General features: G+C 51.8%; 2 protein-coding genes and 1 long non-coding RNA gene across 7 annotated transcripts in view; 1 reads left to right on the top strand and 2 right to left on the bottom strand.

The window, feature by feature from the left end:
* EPAS1 (endothelial PAS domain protein 1) overlaps positions 1-19844 on the top strand; it is an 88978-nt gene extending 69134 nt beyond the window's left edge. For both annotated transcript variants that reach the window (XM_049696371.1, XM_004264992.3), the window contains 10 exons: positions 3232-3338; positions 9071-9218; positions 9870-10084; positions 11168-11370; positions 11902-12012; positions 13630-14111; positions 15016-15136; positions 15286-15388; positions 15616-15789; positions 17478-19844. In XM_049696371.1, coding sequence (XP_049552328.1) covers positions 3232-3338; positions 9071-9218; positions 9870-10084; positions 11168-11370; positions 11902-12012; positions 13630-14111; positions 15016-15136; positions 15286-15388; positions 15616-15789; positions 17478-17629 — 1816 coding nt within the window. In that variant the 3' untranslated portion in view covers positions 17630-19844. The remainder of the gene's footprint in view (positions 1-3231; positions 3339-9070; positions 9219-9869; positions 10085-11167; positions 11371-11901; positions 12013-13629; positions 14112-15015; positions 15137-15285; positions 15389-15615; positions 15790-17477) is intronic.
* Positions 14110-16361, bottom strand: LOC117199462 (uncharacterized). Its single transcript, XR_007471057.1, has 3 exons — positions 16164-16361; positions 14620-14854; positions 14110-14508 (listed from the first exon to the last, which is right to left on the bottom strand). It is a non-coding gene; the product is annotated as an uncharacterized LOC117199462 (long non-coding RNA).
* ATP6V1E2 (ATPase H+ transporting V1 subunit E2) overlaps positions 18151-20421 on the bottom strand; it is a 123289-nt gene continuing 121018 nt past the window's right edge. For 2 of the 4 annotated variants that reach the window (XM_004264991.4, XM_049696377.1), the window contains exon 4: positions 18151-19895. The gene's annotated coding sequence lies outside the window, so the exon portion shown is untranslated. The remainder of the gene's footprint in view (positions 19896-20421) is intronic. The other 2 variants (XM_049696378.1, XM_049696379.1) reach the window with 1 other exon arrangement.

Raw genomic sequence — 20421 nt, 5'->3', positions numbered from 1 at the left:
TTATTATTAAACAGGGACCTCTGTGCTTCTCGTTTCTGAAGTCTGCTGAATTAAGTCCCTTCATATTTTCTTCCCCTTTACAAAGGGAACAGCACTACTGAGCTGACTTTTGAAATTTATGGGTGACCCCAAACTGATTTTTTTTTTTTTCTCCAGAGAGTCAGGGCCCCTTAATTAGAAAGAAAGAAAGAAAAAAAGTTCCCCTGCCCCTGGTGAAGAGAGCAGATGAAATGGTGTTATCACAGCCCAGCTCCCGAGGCTTCCCTGAGACAGAGGGAAATGAGCAGGGAGGGCCCTTGTGTGCCGTGGAGGCCAACCCTATAAACAAACCGGGTTCGTTAGCCTCCCCGCTGGCGTCGGCACGCCTGCAGATTGAGGGCAACGACCATTAGCTTTGAGTTGGGGTTTCCTGGTTTTGTGAAGTCTGACCAGTCGAATGTTCTTCAATTGTGTTTGGGGTATGTGTATTTCCCAGTTTTTATAGTCGTCTGTTGAAAGGCATGAAGGAGGGGACGTTAAATATTTATTTTAGTTGACAAGATAAATGAAGGCTGCTACTGGGAAAGAGGGCTGGCAATTCTGAAATCGAGGTTTGTTTGTCCACTTCCAAAACATGCCCATTGTGTGCCTCTGAATGGATGGCACGTTAATTAGATTAAGAAATATTTTATTTGAGGCTGATTGTAATAAACATTTACTCTGAGCATTTTAAAAGATTCTAATCTTGAAAGAAAGTGTAATCTCTTCATGGAGTGGAGTCAGATCTTTCCCAGAACCAGCCTCATTTTTGAGGGTCTCTAGGAAACTCTAGACCTAGTTCGGGAACAGAAGTAGCTTATCTGGCACATTGGTGAGCCTGTAAATGGCCAGCCCGTTGTCAGCACAGCCCACCGGTGCAATTCTGGTTCCCAGGCTAAGGCTGAAAGGCATGGGACCCATCAGAAAAGCTACGTGGGTGTAGGAAACGAAGGGCCTGCACTGTGCGGCCGTCTGCTTGTTCTCCCTGAATCTCCACCTTGGCTAAGGTGCCATGAATGCCAGCCCTGGAGGTAGGCCACTGAGGAACATGTCTGTTGCTGATGAGTTCAGAGACCTCTCTGCTCAGGGCCAAGTGAGGGGACAGATCCTCCTGGTCTGAGACCAACTGGCTGGTGCAGGTGAGCTGCTGGAATCTCACTGGAGAAATCTCCCCTGGGCTAAATCAACTGAGACCTAAGCTTCTCAGCTCAGTTGTGTTGCCCGTTGTTTTACAAAGGCTTTAACCCCCAAGTCTCACCTAGGCAGAGAATTTGCCTCTTCTCTGCCCACTTCAACACCAGACACACCTTACGGAATGGAGAAAGGATGGATTGAGCATCGTGAGGGCTGCGCTGAAGGCTGTGTGTGTGCACCGTCATGCACTGAGACAGGTGACCATGCTCTAGGAAGAAAAGTGGGCCATTAGTGCCCAGGTTCCTTAGCAGTGCTGGGCTAGACAGGGCTCTGATTGTACCTTAGGCCCCCAAAGACTGTCAGGCCATTGGTCAGCTACTCTAGCATTTACTGAGCACCCGTGGTAGTGGAGGCCAAAGGAGAATGTGGTCCCTGAGCTCAGGGGTTGGCAGCCTAGGATGTGGAGAGAAGCATACATTACTCCTTGTGACATTGTGTTTGCCTGTTAGGACTTGATGAGAAGGGGAAACCTGGAGAAAGCTCCAGGGACAAGGCGGGACCTTGAGCTGGCCCTGTCATCGTCAGGGCTCCGAGAAGAGAAGGCCTCAAGGCTCTGCGGCCAGCGTGGGTTTGCCAGGGGTGGGAACTGCGAGGAGAGGGGTCTACCGGGGAGGGGGGACCTGCCATGCTGCCGATCAGCTGCAAATCAGACTGCTTGGAAGATGGAGACAAGACCCTGGAGCCTTAGAAGTTAGGTGGAGTTTATTTACTCTGGATGTGGTTGGTCCTAGGTAAGCTGGAGGTGCTTACGTAGAGGGGTGACAGAATGGAAATAATATTTTAGGATGATTTCGTCTGACCTGTGCAAAACCCGTATGGAGCGGGAGAGAGGAGTAGAGACAGGAGACCAAGGAGCCACGGCTTCTGCTTTCCTCTCCACACTGTTCCTCTCCAGCGTGGACAGGTGACAGGGCTGTGCCCCCGGAGTCATGTATTCCAAAATAGAGCTTGTAATGATGAGGATATAGCATCACTTCTCGCTCGTGATAGGCTAAGTAAACAAGACAGTGAGCCCGTTAGAAAAAATGTGAGAGACCAAAGATGATGAGAAATAATGTTTAGGTATGACGTGGGAAAGAGCTAATCTGGTGGTTCTTGGGCAGGGCTTTGCTTATTTTAAAGATTCCAGCACAGAGCAGAGGGTCCTCAGAGAGTTAAGTGATTCTTCACGTTCTCCACATTTGCCTTTTCTCTGCCCACTTCCCATCTAAGGCAGACACCCTACACGGAAGCCGCCTATTTATCGGAGTGTAACGAAGGGGCACATTTCTAGGACTATGATTCTGTATCTGTTCCTCTCGGCACCTCCTGCCCTCCCTCCTTTCCTTGCGATAGCAAGAACAAGTAGAACCCATGAAGGCAAACCTGATGTCTAGGAGGTATCTGAGGTCACCAGACAGGACCCGAGGGGAGAAGGTTTAAGCACAGACAGGGCTCTACCTGCCTGGGCCCCTCCTCAATCCATGGTTAACACACATGCAGAGGCCGCCTCCATGCTTTTCCCAACTTGGGACCACATAATTTTCACTTTTCATTTATATCGCCCTCTACTAGAATAATCTGGAATAGTCAGGATGTTCCCATTTTCGTTCTTGCTCTGTCCCCGGACACTTGTGTAGACATCAAGCAAACTGTCTACCCTCTCTGCATCTCTGCTCCCTTGTCTGCAAAAACTGTGGGTAGGGGGCAATGAGAGCCCCTTCCAGTGGTCAGTGGAGCAAGGCACATGTGTCTATTTGGGGGTGGGAGGTAGGGAGCCCCTGAACAGGTGCTTTTCCTTCCTCCCCAGACACAATCCAGGAAGGGCAGGAAGAGTGGAGGTTCAGTAGACCCATAGTTGCAGGTTGACCACCATGTTTGTTGTTTTTCTCTTTTGCTTGGATGAGGTACGACCGGGACGTTCGGAGTGTGTTTCATTGAATGTGTGCATTTGAATTACCTTCTACATAAAGGTCCTTGAGCCCCTGCTCATATTCATATGGTCTTGCTCTTCCCCCTTGCTTTTTAAAAAAAATTTAGAATCACAGAACTGGTTGGTTACCACCCTGAAGAGCTGCTTGGCCGCTCAGCCTACGAGTTCTACCATGCACTGGACTCAGAGAACATGACCAAAAGTCACCAGAACTGTAAGTACCAGGAGTGCCCTATATGTCTGTGGAATCTGGCCTTGAGTGGGGTGTGACTGGTGAGAAAGGAGAAGATCCAGTTGCTTCCTTCACAGAGCCATCATCTTGTGTGGCAGACAAGACTCATGCCCGCAGGATGGTTAGAGAACCAAGGCTGCCACCGTCCTGTGTGACATGCTCATGCAAATCAGGAAAAGGGCACTTTGGGTAGGGGACACACAAACACACCAAGGCATACAGCCTGGAGAGTGGAAGGTGGGCTGAATCTCAGTCCCTACTTACCACCTCACTGAGCACACTTATGCAGTGAACAGTCTGCTTAACCTTATGCAACAGCCCCGTAGAGTGTAATACGAGACAGCATGGAATCAACTTGGGTTATGCGCTATAGAAACATGTACATCCATTCAAAGAAGAGGGCTGAGAGTGTTCAGGAAAAGAGAAGACAGGGCGCTTGAGTTGGACCTTGAAGGATGGAGGAGCATTGGTCTAAACAGAGGTAGAGGGTGCATGATACCAACCTAATGGACGTGTTGAGGCGGGTCCTGGTTTTCCAAGAGCTTGCTTGCTGAATCAAGAGAACTGTTGGGGAAGGCTGTCCAGGCAACCCAGTAATGGCGTGTGGAAATGGTGCCTTGCAGCTTGAAAGAAAACCTGAATTATGAAAGGATTCTAGAACAGGGCTGTCCGATAGAACTTTTTACAATGGAAATGTACTTCATCTGCGTAGTCCGTATGTGAGCTATGCTGTATATTAAATATGTCTGGTGCAACTGAGGAACTGAATTTTTTAAATTTAGTTTTAATTAAATTTAAGTAGTCATGCTTGGCTAGTGGCTACCATACTGGACAGGGCAGTTCTAGTGCATTTCAGTTGACTATGTTCCCAATTAAGGCTTCCCATTTGCAGGTGATCCAAGACAATTTTCTTGAATCCATACAGCCCATCAACATGCAAGGACTATGGGTCTATAGCCCTATACCTGGCCTACTGGGGGAAATAGAAATTGATAGGATTGATCCCTGCCCTAAGGGATCGCATTCTGCGGAAGAAGGAGGGCTTTGGAGCATGGTGGTTCATACCTTCCGCCTCAGTATCTAGCATCGTGTTTGTACAGTACAGGCACTAAATGAATGACACACCCAAGGGCAAAAAAAAACATATTTGGGAAAGAATGCTTCAAAATAAGTGCCCCCAGTGCAGATCGGGGTGCTGAGAGGATTACAGAAGGATTTAAAATGGGTAAGTCTGAGAAGATTCCCAGTGGCCCTTTTGGTCTTGGAGTCCAAGGATTAGCTGTGGCCTTGGAGTGGCAATGAAGAAAATGGAAGTGCAGTTACTTGTCCGTTGTTCCTAAATCCATCCATCTATCCCAAGGTTAGGACACCTGAAGTTCAGATCAGCAGGCCATAAGCTGTATAGAAGCACAGTTAATATTCTCTTAAGGAATGAGATCTTCTCTTTCTAATTGGTTTCTTTGCTTCATCCTCATGGCTTTCGGGTTTGATCCAACAGTGCAACAGGGCCCCTAATGATATCTCAAAGAAGTTTCTCACTGTGTTCTCCAGCAAAAAAACAAACCATCCGGCTTCCCCGTTCAGGGACCCAGGGATGCGGGAGGGAGGTGGAGGTACTTTCGTGCGCCCATGGATGTGGCCCAGCTCTAGCCTGCCCCAGCTTTAAACTGTAGGATGTGGCTCCAGCCTCCACTCTGGGATTCCCCATGCTTCTCTGGCCCATGGTGGTTTCAGCTCCCAAAGTCATGCTGGTACTGGGACCCAGGGACCTGGCTCTGGCCCAGCTTACCCAAAGATTCCCAGTGCCTGGCTTTCTGGGGCTTCCCTCCTTTAGATGTAAAACTGGGGAAAAGCCTAGCCTTCCTTCTCAGCCAAGGGTGAGTCAGAGTAGAGGACAATAGCGAAAGTTTCTGGAAATTCTTGCGGGACAGTATTGTGCTTTACCTTCTGGGGTGGGAAAGTAGAGGAAACTACTGTCAAAGAGAACAAAAATGATGGCTTCTCACTAGGCCTATGAAAGTGATTTTTTTTTTCCTTCTCTTAGAAAATCTTTGATCCTTAAAAAAGAGCTGGGGTAAAAAATTGTCATGTTAGTTTTCTGCTGAATCCAGGGGAAATATGGTGCTGATTTATTGAATCTGTGGTTTTAAGCATTAGGCACGCTTAAAGGTAATTCACAACCCAAATGGAAATCACAGGTTCCCGTCTTCCCCTGATGGAGCCAAGTAAAGCAGCTCTGAGCTCAGGCCTCTGCTCAGCCAGCCTGAAGCCAGCAAAGGGAGATGTGCGTGGGGTGGAAATTGGGCTAATGCCAGCTAAACACAAGCATCTATTTCTCTTTCACTTTCCCTCTTTTTCTGTCTCTCAGTCTTTCTCAATCTCTCTCTGTCTCTCTCTCTGTCTCTCTCTCTGTCTCTCTGTCCTTCTGACTCTGTCTTTCTTGTTGGGTTTACGCAGATAAAGTTGCACCACAGACCCACACTCATACTGTGGAATAATTGGAGGCCCAGGCTCGAGGCTCGTCCAGGTTTACACACCAGCATCCTGAGTTTATGCTCGTATGTGTGTCTTAGCCTGTGAAAGTTTACTGTTGAAATTACTGGGGAAGCTCAGACCTCAAACCAAATTTAAATAATTGAAAGCCATCATTTCCAAATGGGTTAGTAATTTATACATTGTTACCCTCAGAAGGTAAGGGTTTGGGGGAAGGGGGGTTGGTTTCTCTTTGTTGCGTGAGGACATTATGTGCTCTTAGGAAAACAAGATTAAAGGCCATAAAAAGCCTATCTACCAAGTAGCAGGCCCCTCACCAAGGCTGGCATTAATGAGCAGATGATTAGAAAGCTGGCGTAATTCTATTCTACTGACAGAGCAGGCCCTCGCCTGCAATCGCTAGAAATGCAGTTAAAAACCTTTGCTCACTGCACTGTTTAATCAAAAAGAATAAGATCCCTGAATCTTGTCTGCATTAAGAATAAGTTAATGAGTTAATGAATAAGTTAACTCCAGGTACTTGAAATTGTGCAAGCATCATGTCTCTTGGGCATAGGAGCCTCGATGGGGACATAAGGGAGATGAGGGAGGACAGAGTTATTTCTTCGGCCAAAGGGTCCATGATGGTTTAGGACAGCAGCCACCACCAATTCAGTCTTCCTAGTGAAGTGTCGCCCGGGGGCATGTAGTAGGAGGGCACTGTACTGCGGGCCACAGGCTGTCGAGTAACCCAGACTGTTGTCCTGTGTGATGTAAAGCAGGTCAAAATCCCTCTGGCCTTAGTCCCCTCATATTAAAAAAAGATGGTATCTGTCTTCCCTACAGCACAGGATTTTATTAAAAAGATTAGACAATGATGATATGACCACTTTGGAAAATAACTTGGCCGTATCTTATAAAGGAAACATGTACTTACCCTGTGACCCAGCCATTGCACCCCTAGCTGCACTCACACTGCCTGTCCATACAAAGATTTGTACACAAATGTTTATAGCACCTTTATTCATTATAACCAAAAACTGAAAACAATGCAAACATCCATTGACAGGTGAGTGGATAAATTAGTTATGGTATCTCCATGCAGTGGAATATTACTTAGCAATGAAAAGCAAACCAGGAACACCTACAACAACGTGAGGGCTCTGGGAAACATGCTGGGTGAAAAGAAGGCAGACACGAAAGAGCTCTTGTATGATCCCACTTACGTGTGAATGGAGAGAAGATCCTTTCTATGTATAGCAACAGAAAACAGATCAGTGGCTGCCTGGGACCAGGGGTGGCAATGGGGATTGACTGTCAAGAGGTATAAGAAATTAGGGAGGTTGGATGATGGAAAGTTCTATACCTTTGATTGTGGTGACTTGTTACAAGGGTCTGTACAGTCGGCAAAACTCATTGATCTGTGCTTAAAATGGGTGCATTTTTTTTTAATGGGTGCATTTTTTATTGAAGGTAAATTAAACCTCACCAAAGTTGACTTTTTTTAAATGCAAACAAAACCAAAAAGACTTAGGACCCTTTAATTTGGACTGTAAGCCTGTCGACTGTTTCCACGGAGGGGGCCTTTCAGCAAATCACTCTAAGCCTCAGTTTCTTCAGATGGAAAACAGGAATAATAATAGATACCTCGTGGTATCACTGTCCAGTGAACGAGGTGATGCTAACACTGATCCTGTGGACGCTTTGTGTGCCAGGCACTGTTCCAATTCCTTTGCAGAAGTGAATTTATCTTATGAGATGGTTTTGAACCCTGCACAGCAGGATACACATGTAAGTTATGTGTAGTATGGTTACAGTGCTTCCTGTAGCTTGGAGGTGCTTGTTAATTTCTGAACAGGAGGAAATGTGCCAAGAAAAACTTAAATGTGAAGGATTACAAGCACGGTTAGTACTAACCGAGCTGCATTCCTCAACCACATAGGGTGGTGAATGGGGAGTGATTCCCGAGCCTACACGGAAAAGTGGGGAGGTTTGTGACGTTTAGAGAGTCTGCATGTTCTCCCACAGGGCCCCTTGTGACATTATCTACAGATGTGTCCTGTAGACGTGACAGGGCCTGGGCACTGTGCATGTTAGTAACTTTGGAGCAGAGGGGCTTTTCCTATACAGCATTTGTCGGTGACATTCAGCCACATTTTTGGACCTGATAAACCAGGCAGGCAGATTTGGTCCTCAGTACAAACAGCTATGGGACACTGGGTACTAATAATTATTATCATTACTGTTATTATTATCAATACCCCATTTTGCAGATGAGGAAAACCGAAACCAAGATTTCCTAATCCTGCCAGCATGCTTCTTTCTCTGTGATTTGGGGGTTTCTGAGACTGGAATTCAGAAGAATGAATTCCCAAGAAGGAAAGTAAATGGGCAGTTCAGAAAGCTATCAGAAAGCCTAACATTAGTAAACTTTCATTTAAAGGGACTTGTTGATTCTTTTTTTAATGGGAGCAGATAGAGCATTCTGGACTGGGGAAGAGGGCAATCTGGGATGCCGGGCCCTTTCCCCGATGTTTTTATAGAGTAAAACAAACGTTAAATGAACATTTAGAGCATTCTGGAAGAGGAAAGAAGTCATGCGCAGGCAGCCCAGCTGGGCGGCTGGGAGGACTTACCAGGGCTTTGGCGAGGCTGTGTGTAGAGGCTGGCGGGGGACTTGCTGCCTTTGCTGTGGGTCACAGACTTGCTGTGGCCCCAAAGGCGGCAGGTCTGACGGATGACCTGGAACAATCGAGGATATCTGGGGGTTTCTTTAAACTGCCTTTATTCGCAAGCAGAGTGCCGATGGTGGGCCTGCTACCAGTGGCTGCCCGAGGACAGGCGTTGTCCACGCTGCTTGGAAGCACCCTGCCGCCTGTAGTGTGAGGCAGAGGAGGCTCGCCTGTTCCCTGCGTGCCCATTTGGATCCACAGGGCACCCCACGGAGAGGCTTCCCTTGGGGGGGAAGGAAGGGCAGGTGCTGCTCTTGGTTTCTGCTCCCAGCTGAGCCAGGGGTGAGCCAACTTGCCAAGGGCTTGGCGATGGCCACTCCCTCACAGCCAGCCTAGGGAAGTCAGTTAAGCTCTCTGGTTACTTTCCTCATGTTTAACATGAAGAGTTGGGCGAGATGCTCTAAGCTCCCATCCAGCTCATTCTCCCCCATCTTTCCCCTGCACGCTGCCCTCCCCGTGGGGTCTTCCTCCCCCACCTCCTGACCTCAGGTCCCATTTCTCCTCCCCTAGTGTGCACCAAGGGTCAGGTGGTGAGTGGCCAGTACCGGATGCTTGCGAAGCACGGGGGCTACGTGTGGCTGGAGACGCAGGGGACGGTCATCTACAACCCTCGCAACCTGCAGCCCCAGTGCATCATGTGTGTGAACTACGTCCTGAGGTGAGCATGTGAGGGCCGGCGGGGAGGGGAAGCAGGCTGGGGTGCAGGGTGCTCCTGAGACTGAGGACGCAGCCCAGGAATGCCGAGCCTTTCAGGACCTGGCACCACGTCGGCGAGCTCTTTTGCAGTGGGCGTCCTGGGAACAGTGAAACACTGGGATTTCCCCTTACAGGCTTGTTCTGCCCCTTCCCCCTTTGTCATCTGTCATGCCTCTGACCCACGTGGGGAGGCAGCTAGAACACAGTCGTCACTTAAGTGCTTTCTGAATGGGAACCAAGGGAAGAGAACCACTGTTACTTTTTGGGAGAAGATGTAACACCTTTGCTCGGTAGCACCTGGGAAGAAATCTAGAGAAAGTCCTTGCCGGGGTGCGACAAAAGCAAAAGCCTTCAAGTCTCATGCACACCACGCAGCCCACGCACGATATTAACACAGCATCCAAGACAGACACACACTCAGCGGGTGCTCTCCGCGTCGCTAGCTCCACGACTCCAAACTTCCAGTGCACGGTTCTTTACGGAATGCCAACACACTGTCCGTACCCGTGTTTCTGTCTGAGAGGCTTAGCTATCAGGACTTCCATGTGTCTGGAGAGTAAAAGAGTTTTGCTGGAAACTATGGACGGTCTGAAGCTCGCTCTTGTCCCACCAGTGAGATTGAGAAGAACGACGTGGTGTTCTCCATGGACCAGACGGAGTCCCCGTTCAAGCCGCACCTGATGACCATGAACAGCATCTTTGACAACAGCGGCAAGGTGGCTGTGTCTGAGAAGAGCAACTTCCTGTTCACCAAGCTGAAGGAGGAGCCCGAGGAGCTGGCGCAGCTCGCACCCACCGCAGGAGATGCCATCATTTCTCTGGATTTCGGTGGGTGCCGCTTCGCTGAGCCAGGGCCCGTCGAACCCTCTTGGGGCGGGGGGGAGGCCTCCCTGGCCACAGCTCTTCCTTAAGCAGAGCTGCCGTGTGCCTGCCCTGAGTCTTGCTGATCATCCGTTGGTGGCCAGACCCTATGCTGGGCACGTGCACTCACCGCAGCATAAGACCCGTCCTATTTCTGACCTTGTAAAGCGCTGAGCGGGGGCGGGTGGTGGGGGGTGGGGGTGTTCTGGTCGATTCTCCACCGTGGGGAGGGGGGAGCCTGAGACGAGAGGGATCTGCTCCGAGGCCACGGGCATCTTTCCACAGGGTGGGCAGATCTCCATCTGCACCTTGAAGGACAGATTGCTTGTTTAGGCAGAGGCCTGCTAGGTTGAAATAATGTTGGGAGAAATCCTTCCAGAAACGTGGGTTGAGAAAAGATTCAGGCCCGGGAGTAAGCCCTCGAATGCACTTCTTTCAACGTTTGCCTGTCCCACGGGGATGTGAGTCCTGGTGGCCCCAGCGGAGCTGTCAGCTCTTGCCCCGCGCTCTGAACGCAGGAAGCCCCTTCTTCCCCATGTTGCAACCCACGGTCACCCCCCAGCCTTGCTGTGGCCGCTCAAGGAACAGCTACGCCACCCTGTGCTTGCTCTGGACTGGCTCAGCCCCGTTAGGTGTGCTGTGAAAGGCCACCGGGGAACGGTGATCTCAGCGAATCACAGAGAGCAGCCCCGGGACAAGGAGTCACGCAGCTTCCCAGTTTCGTGGCAGCAATGAGGCAAATTGCCCAGTTTTCATAACCTCCTCCTCTACGTTCTGGATTGCCCTTCAGGGAAGAGTGGCTCCTAATACATTTAGTCTTTGAAAATTAAAGGCTTCAGCAGAGTGTTCCCATTAAAGGGGGTCTGTACATTGAACCCCAGCCCCAGTTGAAGGCCCCTTTGTCCCAGCGAAGCCTCAGCACACGGGGGCCGAGCCCCAGGCACGCTGCAGGCCCCTTTAGGGTCACCTGTGCATCCTTCGTCCTTCCTCTGCCCTGGGGTGAGCCCAGCAGTCGGGGGTGTGGACCAAGCCAGGCCCTTGTCTCCACAGGGAGCCAGAACTTTGAGGAGTCCTCAGCCTACGGTAAGGCCATCCTGCCACCAGGCCAGCAGTGGGCCGGAGAGCCCAGGAGCCACGGCGCCCACACGGAGGCCGGGAGCCTGCCCGCCTTCACCGTGCCCCAGGCAGCCGCCCCGGGGAGCACCACCCCCAGTGCCGCCAGCAGCAGCAGAAGCAGCAGTAGCTGCTCCACGGTGAGCGCCCCCTGGGGTTGAGGCCATGGAGAGGGTGGGCTCCTCCTCTGGCTGCTGCCGGACGGCTGAGCGGACAGGCCAGACCCAAGGCCTGCCCTCCTCCTACGCAGGAGCCCCCTAGGGGGGCTGTGATACTTACTTGCCACGCATTAGCGCTGTGCGCTTGCTGTCAGTACCCATCCACCCCCATCTATGTGATCAGGTCCTTGAAGACAGGGGCCGAGTGGCACACAGCTGTGAGCCCCGAGCTCAGTCCCCAGGGAGGGCAGTAACCATCCTGCTGGGGGCGCAGAGCCCGGCCAGCCATGCCTCTCTCCTGTTTGCTGTTCAAGACAGCCTCATTCTATGACGAGGAGACTGAACTCAGAGAGGCTCCCACAGCTCCTAGGGCGTGGTTTCTTTACAAATTCTTATTCCGTGGAAGAGAGTTGAATCTGTGGGTCCAGAAACATATTTCTCCTTCTACCTTGGCCTTCTGGGGAAGCCAGTGCCGTAGCCTTGACTTGGTCACCTTCCTTCCTGGCCCCCCAGCCCAGCAGCCCCGGAGACTATTACACATCTCTGGATGACGATCTGAAGATTGAAGCGATCGAAAAGCTCTTTGCCATGGATACAGAGGCGAAAGACCAGTGCAGCACCCAGGTAGGTGGCCGTGGGGAAGATTGGAGTGGCGGGCCAGGCCTACCAGCTGCTGGCGGCGAAGGCTGAAGTCTCTTCTTGCAGCCTCAGCCCTTTGTTGCAAAGGCTAGTGGGAATGCTTGGCCCAGGCCACAGTCCCTCAACTGGGTGAGGGTGCAGGGAAACGGAGCCCGTGGTCGTCTGCTTCTCTCACTTCTGCCCTCTGCTTTACCCGTGTCAAATCCAGCTCTTCTACTTTTAACTCTCGATATATTCATGTCCTCCTCACTTGGATATTTCTTAATGCTCATGAAAACTACAACTGAACCTTTCTTTCAGGATCCCTGCTTTTATTTTTTTTTTAATTTATTTTTTTTTGTTTGTTTTTGTTTTTGCGGTACGCGGGCCTCTCACTGCTGTGGCCTCTCCCGTTGCGGAGCACAGGCTCCGGACGCGCAGGCTCAGCGGCCATGGCTCACGGGCCCAGCCGCTCCGCGGCATGTGGGATCTTCCCGGACCGGGGCACGAACCCGCGTCCCCTGCATCGGCAGGTGGACTCTCAACCACTGCGCCACCAGGGAAGCCCCTAGGATCCCTGCTTTTAAAAAGCATACCCCGATGTATACGACTTCTGTGAGCATAGGGAACAATTATTCCCTTTACAAACGTTTCCATTTTAGGATTCTTTGAAATAACTTATTTTAAATGCATTTTAAAATGACATCGGACAACTTTTTGTTTACACGTAACTTTTCAGAAACTTATTACATAAGGCCAAACGTCTTGTAAAACCTGTGTAAACAGGCTAGGGTGTGGGTAGATGGGTATGTGGGTCACAAAACCCAAAGGAAAATCATTCATCCCCATTTATGCATCCAGATTTCTGCCTTGCCTCCTCAGTTTGTAGCTTTGTTCTGCAAAACTTTCCGTTTCTCCCCTGCACGTTCTTCTCTGAACTCCTATAAGATTCATTACTTAGTGTTTGGTTATCACTGTCTGCTTCTGCTCTTTAACAGTTCAGGTGGTTGTAATCAGCTGCCTCCCCCAGTGAGGGCTGAAACATTTATTTTTCTGCGTCTGCTTGTGAGAATTCCCTACGGTGCCCATCATGGTAGTGGGAACTTGCGGGTCCATGTCTGAGTTCTTGTTGATCAGAATGAAGGTCCCACAGGTAGCACTGGGCCACGGTTACCCTATGAGCAGTCCACCGATACACCCTGGGCACGTGAGGTGATGAAGACAAAGCTGCCCTCGGCCCCCTGGGAGCCATCGTGCTCACCGGAGTGGGCAGGGATGGCTTCGTGGAAGAGGTGGTGCCTGCCCAGCGTGTGGGAGTGAAGGCTGAGCTCGGACTGGGAGACAGGAGAGTGAAGGCTGGGCTCGGACTGGGAGACAGGAGAGCATTTGGGGCTGGGTGGAGGTCGTGGCACCGGGGGGGGTGTGGAAGGATGCCTGAGTGGAGACTCAAATGACTGGGGATTGGTGGCACAGGCTGACCAAGGGAGAACATGCACGGGAAGCTGCGGGAGGAAGGCCTCTGGCAGGGGTGGGGTGGGGAGGACGAGGGGCTAAGATGGAACAGTATCCCGGAGGCAGCGCCAGCTGCTGTAGCTGCTTTGCCTGTGGTCTGTCTCCCCTCAGACGGACTTCAATGAGCTGGACCTGGAGACCCTGGCACCCTACATCCCCATGGACGGGGAGGACTTCCAGCTCAGTCCCATCTGCCCCGAGGAGAGCCTCTTGCCGGAGACACCCCAGTCCACGCCCCAGCACTCCTTCAGTACCATGTCGAACATCTTCCAGCCACTGGCCCCGATGGCCGCTCACAGCCCCTTCCTCCTGGACAAGTATCAGCTGGAAAGCAAGAAGATAGAGCCCGAGCAGCGGCCTGTGTCCTTCATCTTCTTTGACGGTGGGAGCAAGGTGTCCCTGCCACAGTGCTGTGGCCAGACCTGCACCCCTCTCTCCTCCATGGGGGGCAGATCCAACACACAGTGGCCCCCTGATCCGCCCTTACACGTGGGGCCCACGAAGTGGCCCGGCGAAGATCCCGTGGAGTCCTTGGGGGCCTCGCCCTTGGGGCCCCCCGTCACTGCACCCCATCTCTCCGTGTTCAAGAAGAGGTAAGTGGCAGAGACCCTTGGCTGCTTCCGCGAAGGCTGTGCTGTACAGGGAGGGGACAGCCAGGTGCCCTGAAGGGCCCCCCGCCCCATCACCAATTCCCACGCCACAGGGGTCTGATACTCCACTCAGCCCTTCTCAGAACTCTGAGAGCTCGGGCTTTAGGGGACTCGCCCCTAGGTATGTGAGGCCTCGAGTGGGACACGTTTTATCTGGGCTGGAGGACACCCCGAGGGCCCTGTGGCCAGGGAGAGAAGGAGCTTGTCCAGGGCCCTGAGCACAGTGGCTCTCCGGACCACCCCTCAGAGTGCCTCGTTTTATGCCGAGCTCGTGAGCTGAGCCGCACAATACCCACACGCACAACACGGAGGGAGGGGTCCTTGGCTCGGCCGTGGAAGCCTGGTTGAGAAAAGCAAAAAGATGCCCGTGCCTTCCCCCTGCCTTCGGCTGCCAGGGTCCAGCACACCCTCCCCGTCTCCCCCAAGTCCCTTCCACCCACTGGGAACTCACCTCAAGCTGCCAGGGCCCTTGCCTTCTACAGAGCCCCCTCCCTGGTTCTCGGTGGGGGGCGGTCCAGGCAGGGCAGGGGCGATGGGGCAGACTGCCTCCCAAAGACTGCCGTCACGGAGCTGGGCGGCCGCAAACCAGGACTGGAGGCTGCCCGGGTACGGGCGGGCACGTGTGGAGGGAGGTGCAGGTGCCCTGAACCCTCAGCATCTCACCAGGTAGAGCGAGGTAGAGGGCACTGCGGAAGGAAGGAGAGCCCGGGCCTCAGGCCCACTGCCCCTCGTCCAGGACTCTGCCCTTGGGGTCTTGGAGCCGCCACGGCCATGAGTGTTCGTTCTGGGAGGGCCCTGGGTGTGTGGGGCTCCAGACTCCCTCACGCCTATCTCTTGGGCTTGGCAGGTCTGCAAAGGGCTTCGGGCCTCAGGGCCCAGATGTGATGAGCCCGGCCATGGTCGCCCTCTCCAACAAGCTGAAGCGACAGCTCGAATACGAGGAGCAAGCCTTCCAAGACATGAGTGGGGTGAGCGCCGCCCCTGGGGAGGCCGGCGGGGAGCGGGGGCTGAGCACAGAGAGCCAGGCTGGCGCAGAGCGCTGCCCACCTCAGCCTGACGCAGTTTGAGGACCTGGGTCTCTGGCCTCTCCCCTCAACCTCTGCACTTCCACCCCCAGGGGGATCCACCAGGCAGCAGCACTTCACACTTGATGTGGAAAAGGATGAAGAGTCTCCGGGGCAGTGGGAACTGCCCTCTGATGAGCGCAGACGTCCCCAGTGGTGAGCACAGGCCTGGGGGAAGGCGTTGTGCCGGTGGCGGGGCCCCCCACTCCCTCCCGTCCGAGGCTTGCGAGGACAGGAGGGTGTCTCCGCCCCCCCCCTCCCCCCCGCTTTCCACTCTGGCCCGGGTGCCGCCGTCAGAAATCTCTGGGCTCCTTGTGTGAAGGAAAGAGGGACGTTGGGGGCGTCATGGTCTCTCCCCGCACTGTCTGACATTGGCCTTTCAGATGAGTTCATCCGAAATCCCATGAGAGGCGGGAGCCAGCCCCTGAGACACTTAACACCGCCACAGCTGCCATCTGCCGTGAGCCCCGGGGAGCCCGCCAAGAGTGGGTTCCCCCCGCATTGTTACACCCCCCAGTACCAGGACTACGGCCTACCAGCGGCTCACAAGGTGTCAGGTGGGTGTGCTCAGGAACGGGGGCACTGTTCCAGGGCCTGCTGGGTTTGGGAGGGTGTGGGCCAGGGGACGGGCAAGGCAGTGGGTCTCAGCTCAGCGCCAGGATGAACCTGCTCATGAAAGGCAGCTGCCTTGAGAAGGGCGAGCCCTCTTTTCCCCCAAGTACTGCAGCAGGGGCTGGAAGGCCACGTGTCCACAGGGCTCGAGAAGGAACCCTCCACTAACCAGGTGACACCCGGGGCTCTTCCACCTTAAGAGCCCCCGAGCCTATGCCTGCCTTTTGCTCAGTTCTTCACATTACCGCCTACCGGGGGCAGGAGCTGAGCTGAGGACGTGCTGCTGGGAGGGGGGCCAGGCTGGTCTGGGAAGACTCACCCTACTGGACCTTGCTTTCTGGGAGGACTGGCCACCTTAGTCTGTTACCATCTTGTGAAATGTAGATGTTGTCACGGAAAGGTTGCTTGTAGTTTGGGTGAAACATTGTTGGACCCCTGCCCTAAAAAAGAGAAATTTCCTCAGCAATATGGTTCGGGGCAAACTGCTGCTCAGTGCTTCAGGGCTTTAGAGTCACAAGACAGGCCTGGGCTAAGAATTCTGCTCGTTACCAGCTGGAGGACGGAGCAGGCCACACATTTAAATAAGAGGCTCGCATGCAACGTGTAGAGTCCGTGGAGATGTTTGCAGTAAGTGGGAGCCAGCATTATCGTCCCTGCTGTGCACCCAGTTTCCTTGAGTGGAAACTCATCCTTTTCAGGGGAAAAATAATATTCTTTTTTAAACTCAGGTCGTTTCTTAGGGTAAAAGAAGGGGGGATTAGAAAGGGCTGGTGAGCAAGTATCCGTTGCTACTGCAGAGGCGTGAGACCCGCCCCATCCACGAGGGAGCGAGGTTGAGTGGGGGAGGCAGGCATGGGGGGGCCGGGGATGAGGTGCTGCGGCCAAGCCAGGGGAAGGGAGAGCAGGTGCCTCGCGTTACTGGGGCCGACGAAGGGCTTCCGGAGCCGCCTCCAGGAACCCGGGCCTGCTCTTCCCGGGAAGTGGGTGCTGGGAGTCTCCCCTTCTCAGCACGAGAGAAAGAGGGGCTGCCAAGGGTGGGGGTCCTGAAACTGGAAGTCAGGCCCTTGAAGGACCTGTGTGTGTGTATGCATGTGTGTACATTTTGTGTACGTGCATGTAAATGTGTGTGTGCAAGTGCGTGCAGGCACCAGCTGGTTCAGAGCTCCCTCTCTCTGTTCGGCCTTTCTTCCGGCTGCCAGTGCACAGTGGGCATGGGTCAGTTGGCAACCCCGAGCCTTGCCCAGGTGCTGGCTCACGCCTCCACCTCCCAGGCCAGGAGGCCTTCGTGGGCTCTCCTTCCATCCAACCTCCCTGTCCCCCGAACATTCCCTGCTCTGTCTGCACTGCACACTCTCCCCGCCGGGGTCTCAGCCCCTCTCACCTGATGGGATGGAGACGACATGCTTTCTGCTGGGTCCCTGCTCTCTGCGTGGGCTGGGTCACTAGGGAAAGACAGACAACATTGAAGAAAGTGAAATGAGGGCTGCCCCACCTCTGCCCCCGAGTCATGAAAACTGGAAATGCCCCTTGCTCTCCCGACACGTCTCCTCCATGCTGGCCTCTTATGGAATAGACCCTTTTCCAAAGGTTTGATTTAGGGTTTTGAAAATAAGGGCACTAACTCTTCTTTCAGGCATGACAAGCCGGCTGCTCGGACCCTCGTTTGAGCCCTACTTGCTGCCGGAATTGACCAGATATGACTGTGAGGTGAACGTTCCTGTGCCAGGAAGCTCCACGCTCCTCCAAGGAGGGGACCTCCTCAGAGCCCTGGACCAGGCCACCTGAGCCAGGGCCACCCACTGACAGGCACCCCCTTCCCATGCCGTCCCACCAGCTTCACGGTCTCCGTCTGTTTTTTTGCAACTAGATATTTCTAACACCAACACACTTTTTACAAGATATACTTACCTGGCAAACTTGCCCAGGTCACCAAGTAGTGGCCTTTTTCTGAAGATGCTCACTTTATTATTCATATTTTTAAAATACAATTGTTTTACCTGCTATGTTTTGTTCTGTCAATGGAAATGTTCTTAAATTTTATAAGATTGTTCTTTCCCCAACTTCAATTACTTCTAATATATATTATTCACGGGTCTTTCTCTCTCTCTCTCACACACACACACACACACAATATTCATACTAACAAGTTTGGTGTATGTTTGTTTGTTCTCCTTTAGGGAAAGCTTTGGCTTCATTTAACTAAAAGGATTTTGTTGTTGTTGCCAAAGAGAAACAAAATAATTTTGCTCTCTCAGCTTGATTTGTGGCCTCTCTCTCTCAGCCCTCCTCCTTTCTTTTGTAAAACTAATCAATCACTGTATTGTAAATTTCAGTCTTTTTTTTTTTTTTTTAAGCCAACTCTTTGCTCTAATTTTGATACGATTTTTTGGGGGGAAAAAAAATGTGAAGGGTGAACTCCATTGTATGTGGTTATCTGTGAAAGTTACACAGTATGGCTTTTCCTAAACTGGTGTTTTTCCCCTGCCTTTGGTGGAGTTTTTTAAATTATTATTCAAAAACATAACTGAGTTTTTTAAAAAGAAAATTTATATCTGGGTTAAGTGTTTATCATATATATGGGTACTTTATAATATCTAAAAACTTAGAAACGGAAATGGAATCCTGCTCACAAAATCACTTTAAGATCGTTTTTAAGCTGTTAATCTTCTTTTTCATGGTGTTGCTGACACTGCAGAATTGTACAGAACTCCACGGGCCTGTACTAACCCTGCTCAAGGTCTCCCTCTCTGTTGCCTTTTTGCTTTCGGGACATGCCATAGGCGTGACACACAATCCAGAAAGTGGAATCATTATGTGGGAGCATTGCCAGCTGCCTTCTCCTCATGTTCTGTATGTATTCTGTATGTACGTACGTATTATTATTACTGCCAAGAGGGTCTGACGGCACGTCAGGGGTGGAGGCTAGGGACAAATCTAAGGGAGGGGAAGCGCTTTAAACTCTTCTTCAGGTTTCATTGCCAGCCCTTCAAGTGCACTGAGCTATGTGACTCTAATGGTCTTTCATGGGGCACACGTGGATATTTCCAGAACTACCATGAGATGGTTTAGATGGGAATTCATGAAAGAAAGTGAGGATTTGGAAATGGTATAGGGACCCAGTCCACATCCTCCCAGCTCACCACCTTGGAGCCCGTGGAGCTGGACTGAGGGGGGCACACAGGGGGGCTCCTGGTCCTGACCAGCCGCATCTCATGCCCCTTCCTCAGCCACACCATCAGCTCGCCCTACACGGCCGAGGTGCAGCAGGCAGACTCCGGGGACAGCCCCTGGCCCTCCTTGAGGTCTGTCTGTCCCCAGAAGTGACGTGTACAGGTAGGAAGCACTGAAAACAGTGTTCTCAGAGCGTCTCGTAACTCACCAGGTAAGAGGGACGATGCCATTTGTTTTCGAAATAGCAATCACGTGAAACTTTTCCGTCATGGGTACAATGAAGAAGTTTCTAGAAACACACAAAGCAAAACACAGCAAGCCAAGAATTTGGTAAGGCTGGATGGACTTACTGCCCCAAACAAAATAAAATTTAAATCTCAAAAGAAAAATTACCTAGTCACTGTGTTGCCAAAAATGTTACTTGAGCACCACAGCCCTGCCTCACGTACGGCAGGCGGCAGAACTTGAAGGGTTACTGACATGTAAGCGCTGGTGTTTGATTTTCTCTGTGTGTTTGCCTCAGCATGAAGGGCATTTTACCCTTGCAGTTTTACTAAAACACTCTGAAAAATATTCCAAACTTCATATTAACTTTATCTATCAACATAATGATTTCGTGAACATTATTATAAATGTCAAATTCCTACTGACAACATTATTACTATACGGGAGCTTAACTTTATAAGGAAATGTATTTTGACACTCTGCTATCTTATTAAAGTATTCTGATCCTACCACTGCTGGTGGCTCTTGTTTCCTGTGGGTTTATCATGGGCTACACTGATGTAAAGTGAAGTATTTATTTATTAAACAGTTTACAGAAAACGAACATGGGCACTGATCTTTGTGAGGCGACTGAGGCCAGCTGATTGATAGGAATCTGGAGAAAGGAAGAAAAGGCTAATGTTAAAACTCGGCAACTAAGACCAGGAAGCCATGGTCCATACTTGGTCCATGGACCAAATACGCATGGTCCATATTTCTGCGGGCCTCTTTTTCTATGTTCTGTGAGGGACCCGAGAAAAGAAGTCAGGGTTCCTGTCTTCAGAAAATTATAGGAAGCAGCCTGAAAACTCCGCTGCCTACGTGTATTCACACGCCGCACTTCGGATGAAGGCTCTCAGGGGAAAGGAGCCGCCTGAGCTCTGGGGCTCAGAGGAGACCTGTTTGGAGGCGGCAGGGCTCACGCGGGCCCTCCCAGCTAGAATGTGCACGGGAAGGGCCAGGATAACCTCAGATGGAGCCGGAGCCCGGCAATAGCCCCAACTGGACAGGGGCGTGATGGGTTCCCTAATTCAGATTTTACTTTTCCAAGTCATGGCCTGCTTGGAAAGAGATGCCATCTCCATGGTGGGATGGGGGGAGGGACCCAGCAGTGGCCTCTGCTCAAAATGGTCAGTCCTAGA

Source organism: Orcinus orca, chromosome 13, assembly GCF_937001465.1.
Source record: "Orcinus orca chromosome 13, mOrcOrc1.1, whole genome shotgun sequence".
NCBI classification, from domain to species: domain Eukaryota; kingdom Metazoa; phylum Chordata; class Mammalia; order Artiodactyla; family Delphinidae; genus Orcinus; species Orcinus orca.
The sequence above is the reverse complement of the archived record's forward strand: the minus strand, read 5'-3'. Positions and strand labels throughout refer to the sequence as shown.